A 9,157-nucleotide genomic window follows, 5' to 3' on the forward strand; every position below is an offset into this window, starting at 1 on the left:
GATAAGTTGGTAGTTGGACAAAATTTGTAATGTTCCTTGGTTACAATAGAAACTGAGCAAAGTGGTATGAACACAAGGACTATGTTATTTCTGGTTGTAGGCGATGTACGTTATTCCTCATTTCTCATTTGTAGCAGAGTGCAAGTTGTCCTGCCTGTATTGGAAAATGAAGTGTTGTCAAAAAAAGTAAATAACACAATATATTACTGGTTTTTTAAATCAGAAAATGAAAGTTTATATAGTCAATGTAAAGTACTTAAATCGTCCAAATGTTCCTTTACTCTGGCTGTTCCTGTTGATGCAATTTTTCTGGAAGTGTATCTACATTCCTGTTGATGGAGATTTTTGGCAACTTTAAATATATGCAGGAAGAAACTCATATTGTTGGCTAAATTTGTATAAAGGGTGTGAGAAACAGAACATACTCATGCTTGTTCTTTTTCGCAGTACTTTCTTCCGGTTCCTTTGAGCTGCATTTAGAAAATTGGTTCCATTTATTATATCAGATATTGAAAGTAATAAAGCATGAATCAAAATAGAAAATGAACTGGGCAAGAGAATATAAATGTAACCCAAGAACCTCCATGTACTTGAAATAAGTTACCATTTGGGAAACATACCATGGATGAGATGTAATCCTGAATATATCATATTCCCAATATTGAGCACAATATAGCATGTATAAGTTAGTGTTCACTTGCATGACCAGTAATGTTTGTGTAAGGAGACTACAAATAATTGTGAGTCGGAATTGATTTTGTGAAATTATCATTTAGTTGGTAAAAGCTTGGTAACTTATAGACTTTAAAATGGAGCAGGCAAAGAATTCTAGAAGACAGAGCTAGGCTTTAGCTTGACAACTCCATTAGTGTGACATGTAAACGTGAGTTAAATGAAGCCTAACACCACATTAGGAAATGTGATGCTTCAGGTACTGCCAATGGATTTATGTGATTTCTATTACTGTGTACTTTAGTTGTTGTTAATGGTTACTTCTAACTGCTACCAGGAAGTTTGTATGTGCCTTATGTAGTTATTGGAGAACCATGGTGCACTAAGGTTTTGTGAGTGTTCTCATACCTGTTAGATTTTTCGGCATCACTCTCAGTAAAATCAATTCTTCTTTTTGCGTTGATCCTGATTGTAATGTACATCACAGATGTAAAGAAGTCTTGATCAGAGGAATACAATAAGATGGAGGTTTATGAAAGATTACATGTAGCAGCATATAAAAAAGAGAAAGCATTTGAGAAGGGAAAAAGACTAACATTCAATTCCATTTGTACTTTCACATAAAAGTATCATTGTGGCAAGTCATATAATGGAGAAGCAATAAGAGAGATGTTTAAAATCCAAGTTTATGAAGCATTACCTATTTTCGTTTTCCTTTATGCTGATAGACGTTAGCTTATGAGTTGTAGGAGTATTGTCATTGGTGGTTGTATCCTCGCCTGACTGAAAAAGCTTCACACATTATGTTAATAACCATGATATATGAAGGTAATGAATCTGTAAGAAGTTGCTTACCTTTGGAGCACGTGGAACAGGTGTTGATTCAGTATTGTTGACAGAGAAACTTTTTTTCAGGACATAATTTATAGGGTACTTGGCAGATGAATCAGTGTTCATTCCTATGTAGAATAACTTTTCTTTACCAATGGCCTTATCCAGGGTAAGCACATGATCTGTAGCTTCTATCTTCATACTCATTGAAACATGATCAGCATGACGCTCAACTAAGTCTTCAGCTACTCTAGCGAAAGCAATTGCATCCAAACTTCCCGAGTTATCTGTTAGTGTAAGGGGAAGTTTGTACCTGAAGCATGGTATAGTTGTTAGTGACACGATAAAAAAAGGAATTATTTAAGTATTAGATTTTAAGAAGATATATAATACATTGGGCATGGAACTGGAAATTGGCAGCCACATGTTGGGGTATCTGTCATGTTGTTATATCCTTTTCCACAACGCTTGCATGCTTTGTAGTACCATTTGACTGACGGTATAATTGATGCTACTTTTGCGATAGTGCTGAAGGTTGCTCCTCCCTGGCACAAAAAAGGATGAAGTATCAATAATCTATTTTATTTTGAATGGCGAGGCAGGAAAAAGTGAACTGCATGAGAAAGTGTTCACCTGAAAAGATCATGCTGGAAGGTTAGATATTTCTTCAATGGTGTATAGTTTGCCTGCTGCTTCAAGTGGAGATACTTGTTTGACCTGAGGGAGATGCTTTTGTAGAGTTGGGCATTTCCATTGATAGCTTCAAATGTTTTTCATATAAAATATTAGTTTGCTGTAGTGCTAACATAAATTCTGTATGCGCAAGAGTGAGAAAGAGAGAACCTGGTGCGGTACTTTTGAACTTCAGGTATATCAAGATCAAGATATATTTGTGTCGCAGAACTTGAGGATCCTTGTATCATACCTATAAACTTATGTTGTTAATAGGATGTTTAAATAAATATGTTTATTATTTCTTTGGGCAAGTTTTTTTATAAGTTACCTGTAAACCTTTGTAGATTTGCAGTTACACCAGCAAAAATGGCTATGACAATTCCTTCTTGAGATTTTTTAAGTACTGTTTCTTCATCAAATGATTCTCCATGCTGGCCCCATAGAACTAATTCTTGTGTTTGTTCTCTGGAAAATTAAGGTATAGTCATTCTGAGGGGAACAGGTTATTAAGGTAAAAAAATTTGAATAACAGGAGCAGCTATGAAGACATACTCTAGGTTGCAAATTTTGATCTTCCGAAATTTGTGCTGAGATGTTTGGCTAGCATAGTCATATGGACCAACATCACATATTACTCCTATCACATCTAAAAGGTTCAAGTATGCAAGTCGTTATGCATTGAAGTATAGTGGTTAAGAGATAGATAAGTCAAGCACATTATGTTACCTAGGAGTGGCTTGGAATCAATTGCTTTTTGTGGCAGCTGATCAAATGGGCAAAAGTCGAACGAAAGTGTAGGTATATCTGCACCTCTTGAATGTAGCGGATGAACCTTTGTGTCTTGTTTGAATTGCAGCATATAATTCTGATGGCGATAGACATATGATTTGCTTCTGATATCGATAGCTGCAACATTTGAAATAATATAGACAGATCCTTGAGATAGCAACCCACGAAATTGTTTTTCAAATTTTTTAGGCACACTAATTTGTGCCATGGATCCCTGCAAAAGTTCAAGTAATCAAATGATTTGGAACAACAATGTTATTGTGTAATGTTAAATAGGTAACTATAAAAATGGACGTACATCTTCATCCAAGAGAATGCCATCAATGCTGATCAAAGCATTTCCATATCTGGGATTCGTATTTATAGCATCCCAAAGCCTTATTACCCGTGCAAAGACCTTACAGTTTTGCTGTCCCACTGTAATATCTTTAAATTTCGTAGTTGACTCCATAGGGGAGATGGATCTGAATGAATAAGAATGTTAGGAAAAAAATGATGGCATGCAGAAAAAATGTATTACATACTTGTGAAATTTCAGGCATAACATAAATTTGAGTGGATAAAATACCTAGCTGTTTTAGCTTCTATGTGTATTAATTTGATTGAATACCTCGGCATATACTACATTATGTGTGCAATGCTCATAAGAAAATGGGCTATTTTCAATGAAAACTCGCAAGCCGTCTGGTGATGTAACTCTTGAAAATGCCACATATAATTGACCGTGTGAGAAGACATTAGATGGTAAGTAGACACCAACTCGGTTTAGTGTTTGCCCCTGACTTTTGTTTATTGTCATAGCATATGAAAGGCGAACAGGAAATTGGCGACGCCTCAATTTGAAAGGCCACTTAGACTGAGATGACGTAGTGACAATTTGAGGAATATACACTCTTGAACCTATAGCCTTCCCTGTTATGATTTCTCCTTCAATGACACGACCAGTCAGTTGTGTAACAATGAGTCTAGTGCCATTACAAAGTCCCCTTGATGGATCAAGATTACGCAGTAGAATTATAGGAACACCAATTTTCAAATGCAGTATATGATCTGGAAGTCCAGGTATGTCAATGGTGTTTAGCAACTCTGTTGGATATAATGCTTCTAGAGTAGAATGATTAGGACAGCTATCATCAATTGAATCTGAACTATAATATGACATTTCACTTGTTGCTAGCCGAGAAATCATTCTTGTATTTATTTTAGAAACGACATCATTTGTAGGTGCAAGAATTGCACGATCACACAAATACGATGTAATGGTAGTTGACTCACAGCCTGAGTTGTAGACAAATGATATCAATCCATCTATATTTCTAGAATCTGGGGACAAAAGGAGATATTGGGGGATCTGTATAAATATGCTATTGGGTTCATTTGGAACAGGAACAAAAGGCTCAGTGCCATTTCCAATTCGTAAGAGCCAGTCAGCAAAATTCTGTAGTTCTTCTCTCCTGGAGATGGAGAGACACCCTGAGGTGAGCCTCATATTTTCATTCAACTGTAGAAGTGTGCACTTGTTCCACAAATAAGAGTTAACAATGCAAGATTTCAAAATCTGTTGCTTGGTTGCATTTTTTATCACTGGTAGTGTTTGCCGAAAATCCCCACCAAGAACTACAGTGATACCTCCAAACTGCATGTCTTCGGCATTAGGTCTAGTATCTGACATTATATCTCTGAGAGTGCGGTCTAGTGCTTCAAAACAATATCTATGATTCATTGGTGCTTCATCCCAAGCTATAAGAGATGTGTTTTGAATAAGTTCTGCCAGGTGTGTATTTTTCTTTATGGTACACATTGAATTCTCTGAAATTTCCAAAGGAATTTTAAAACGGGAGTGTGGTGTTCGACCTCCCGGGAGCAATAGAGAAGCAATTCCCGAGGATGCTACTGCCAATGCAATTTTCCCTTGACTCCGCAAAGAATAAAGTAAAGTAGTCCATAAGAAAGTTTTACCAGTCCCTCCATATCCATAAACAAAGAATGTTCTACCTTCATTATTTATGGCAGAATTATAGATAGCATGAAATACATCCTTCTGGTTGTTGTTTAGCTTCAGAATATTATCATTCAAAGTGGATGTCATGTTTGGAATGTCATAGGTAAGCTCATCCAGCAAAAGCCTATTTTGTGCAGAAGCATTTCCTATATCATCTGGCAGTGGCAAACTAAAATGTGATAAGAAATATCCGGAATCCTTCAGCAATTTATCCAGCTCAATGAGAAGACAGGATGTCACGTACGAATCTAGTGATGAACTGCTCAACTGAGAAGGATGAAGATTCAACCGATGTGCTATATCTTCAGACATCATTGATGCATGCTCCTCAAAAAGCTTGATAGGATTTGTTACATTGCAAAAAAGCAAAAGGGTAACAAAAAGCTGACGTAATTGGAATGGTGATGCCCACTGAGCCGCATCTTTTAATGCATTGGACCACTCTTGGTCATCACCTAGGAGGCCTAAAGCTTCACATGCTGAACGAAATGTAGGATATTCTTGGCCTGATATAGTCCTGATATCAGTGAAGGAGGTTGGACCTTTACGAATGTTCAGCAACATTCGCAAATAGAAAGGCTCTCCTTGTGAAGGGTTGACATGTGCCACTCGGCCAATTTTTTTTTGAGGACCTCGACGATGATCCCAGTATTTCCCTTGCTGGTGCCATGTCCAATATTCTGGAAATTCTATGTACGTGTATTGTCGAGCTTCAGGGTGTTGCATATTAGCATCTAACCATGCAGTGAGTTTAGTGGTCACATTTTTGGGGTCTTCAATAACTTGTTCCAGATTATCATCTTCCGAATAAATTACATTGTTCTCAAGAGGAAGATGAACAGGGAGCCTTTCCACGGAAGGGTCTGTATGGTGAATATCATATTGCTGCAACCGCCAAGCAGCATCATTTGGTGTCACACAACGACACTCTAAATAATTATCAATTTCATTAACGGTTTCAGTTGATGAGGCTGATGTTGAAAAGTTGCCGTGGAGGCCAATTCTAGCACAATCAAATCCTTTTGTGACATACTTGAAAAGATATTTGTGCATACCATCATGGTTAACCTTCTCTACATTTATATGAGCTTGGTACTTAACCACTAGGTCCACATTGTGAGGAACAATGAATCTATTGTCAATGTCAACATTATTTTTCCTAGCTGTTATTCCATTATTTGGTCGGGCATATTCTGTGAAACCATTCTCCCGTACAGTTGTTTGCTCACAGAACTCCTTTGGGTAAAATTTGGTGCATTTTCCTTATGACATACATGGTGACAACTGGCCGAGAGGGCCGCAAGGGCCATGCACCATAAAAGAAGAAACAACCTCATATCCTATTGGATCTTTTACAGGATCTGGCAACTGAGCAGAAATATAGGAATCTATCTTCTGTGCATCTAAAGGTGCTTCTTTGGCTAACCATATAATTATATGAACATGTGGGAGTCCACGTTTCTGGAATTCAACTGTGTAGATAACTACAGGAATGTAAAACATGTTTAATAACCGGCAGAAAACTATGTTGAGAGAAGGGAATATAAGTTTAAGAGAACGCTTATTACCTGCGTTTATGGGTCCAAAGAATTGTTTCTTTTTAATATCATCCATTAGAATATTAAGCTTCATTTTGAATACCCGGTTGACAATATCTGGACGGTCAGATGGTTCTTGACCAGGAATGGATGATAGAGCCTCTGTAATTTCAGGCCAAGCAGCATTTGATGTGAACGTGACAAACAGATCTGGGCAACAATATTTTCTACAAATAGCAATGGAGTCTTGTTAGTTTTGGTATAAGTAGCGAGGGCCTCCAGTAAATGAGGAAGGTAATATAATCCTTTGGCCAACAGAAGAACCTGATGTAATACCCTTTGACACAGAATCTGCTAAACAACTGAATGATGATGATCTGTATTTCCGTTGAAAGCTAGGCTTGCGGTAGAATGCAATACGAAAGGTTTCAACAGAACAATAGCCATCCACAAAGTAAGCCTGTGTTAACCTTTTGCATCGTAATGGAGTGTTGAAGTCATTTGGCCTATCATGTAACCTATATGCATAGTATTCTAGCATTGTGACTTTTTGGCGTTGATTTGATGCATTTGACACTGGAAGGCACATAAGCTCATCATGATAACCATCCTCACCATATGGAAATAAAAGAGGATATTGCATGGACATAAACTTGCAGTGTTTTTCATTGATCTGTTGTAACCGTGATGAATGATCTTCTATTATAATGTCTCGTCCAACATTAGAAGACCCTAAATCTCCAACCACTAATCCAACAACTTCGGATGCAACTGGAGCACTATAGATATCTCCATGGGCATCAGGTTTGCCATATATTCTGATGTATAAATGGTCAGAATCATTGCCATGTAATCTTTGACTTGCTGTTCTAAATAGTTTCACAATGGGATTATGTGTGTTCAACATTGTTATGAGGGACTGAACAATGCCTTCATTAGCTTGGAACAAAGTGCGTGTAGATGAAGCAATGCGCGAAGATGAAGTGGTGCACGAAGATGAACCCGTGCGCGAAGATGAGGCAACATTTATTCTATTTGAAACCTCACACTCTGTATCAAATATGTATAATTGTGCATATTCTGGTCTCTGTCCTCTAGATGGTCTCATTGAACCAACACGGTGGCAGACTTGGCCACTGATCTTGAAAATGTATGGGCCTCGGCCATCATTTATGGACTCATCAATTTTAGCTCCCATTGAAGTCATGGCAAACATGGTATTGTACTGACGAATATGATGAAAGAAGTGGCTTGAGAGTGAACTATTCTGTGAAGTGAGTAAATCCAATAGAGGTTGAGGAGGAGGATCATATGGTTGGAGGGAAACTTTTCCTCCTTTGCAGCACAAATTATATGTTGGATTTTGAGTATGTCTTTCTCTGCGTACACGCTCGTCATACCAAAAGAGAGCACCACAATGTTGGCAAGAACACTGGGGGCCTCCAAGAGTTAAGGGTTCAAATATAGTTCCTGAAAGATGAGGCACAAAGAGAGGGTTTTTTTGTAAACGTAAATGATCACTGAACTTGGACACATGAACAGGGATTAATTTAGGCAAAAGCTTACGTTTATGGGCAAATATCTGATTATGTGTGTCTGACATTGATGTGGTCGATGCTTCATTTCCTCGGCTCCTGTTTCTAGTGATTACATCCAAACGCCTACGACGGTTCTCGGTGGCAACATGTGAGTTTGATCGAGGAGTGGAATCAGGTACCGATGGACGGCGTGCCCGTCCACGTCCACGTCCATGTCCACGTGGAACTCCTCGTGTATGACCAACCCCATGCCCACCTGAATAACGCGAAGAACTTTCTGCGCTATCCATGTCGACAACCCTAAGAAACCCACGGGAACGGGAATAGTTGAATGCAGGGCAAAATGGAAGACACTTTTGTTTAATTGTTCCACATGAGAATTGAAATGTAAGGGTACATGTTGAATCAAGCAAAACTTAATTCAATTTGAGTGAAGCAAACTACTTGGATGAAGCAAACTAAAATCCATAATAGGCAAGGAATTAAAATGCAAGGCTATGCATTGAATCAAGTTAAAAAAATTGCATATCAATGAAAATCCAGAATAGGGAAAGATACCAAATTTTAGGAGTAGCACTAGGTGGGAACATTGTATACCAGTAGGAGCTGTAAACGTGAGGCACGTGGGCATGCAGCAAGGGAAGAATAACCAAGATGATTGAAGTGAGAAGCACCTGAAAAGTCCAAATTTGTGACTCAATCAGCAATATGTCAAGAGGGAATGGCATGGAGAGAGGAGAGAGTTGCTCACCAGCGGAAGCACTATGAACACCCTATGGGAGACGTCCACCCATGCTGGAAGATGATGTGAAAAGGATGAGCTGAGGTGGGGCAGACTTTAAAGGGGATTTCTTCAGTTTCTTCTGCAGATCGTGGGGAGAGTAAGTGAAGCATCAATCATCAATTTCTTCAGTTTCTTGTGCAGATCGTGGGGAGAGGAAGTGGAGCGTCAACCATCAATTACCTACAGCAGAATGGTTTTTTTCTTATTTTTAGTGTAGAATGGTTTTTTCTTATTTTTAGTGTGGGCCATTTGGAGCATTGGGCTGCAAATGGTTTGAAGTAGTGGGCTATGTAGGTTGGAGTCAGCAAACGAAAAAAAAACAGTAGGA

General features: G+C 38.3%; 1 protein-coding gene, 1 long non-coding RNA gene and 1 pseudogene across 3 annotated transcripts; 1 reads left to right on the plus strand and 2 right to left on the minus strand.

Annotated features, from left to right (window-relative positions):
• Window positions 1–820: 820 nt before the first annotated feature.
• On the plus strand, window positions 821–2,303 carry LOC147990230 (uncharacterized). Of its 2 annotated transcripts, none has more exons than XR_015599249.1 (4): window positions 821–931; window positions 1,010–1,500; window positions 1,588–1,672; window positions 2,030–2,303. It is a non-coding gene; the product is annotated as an uncharacterized LOC147990230 (long non-coding RNA). The 2 variants fall into 2 exon arrangements; XR_015599250.1 differs by lacking the exon at window positions 821–931 and having other exon boundaries at window positions 1,007–1,064; window positions 1,160–1,500.
• Window positions 1,026–2,030, minus strand: LOC147990231 (uncharacterized). The gene is made up of 4 exons (XM_087514564.1): window positions 1,897–2,030; window positions 1,528–1,816; window positions 1,373–1,455; window positions 1,026–1,137 (listed from the first exon to the last, which is right to left on the minus strand). Exons 1-4 carry the CDS (start codon window positions 1,944–1,946, stop codon window positions 1,026–1,028), a joined length of 534 nt encoding a protein of 177 aa, XP_087370690.1. The 5' UTR covers window positions 1,947–2,030.
• Window positions 2,304–2,382: 79 nt separating the features above from the next.
• LOC125532730 (uncharacterized) lies at window positions 2,383–7,723 on the minus strand (annotated as a pseudogene).
• Window positions 7,724–9,157: the final 1,434 nt, after the last annotated feature.

This window comes from Triticum urartu, chromosome 1A (genome assembly GCF_056163025.1).
Source record: "Triticum urartu cultivar PI428250 chromosome 1A, HENAU_Tu73, whole genome shotgun sequence".
NCBI lineage: Eukaryota > Viridiplantae > Streptophyta > Magnoliopsida > Poales > Poaceae > Triticum > Triticum urartu.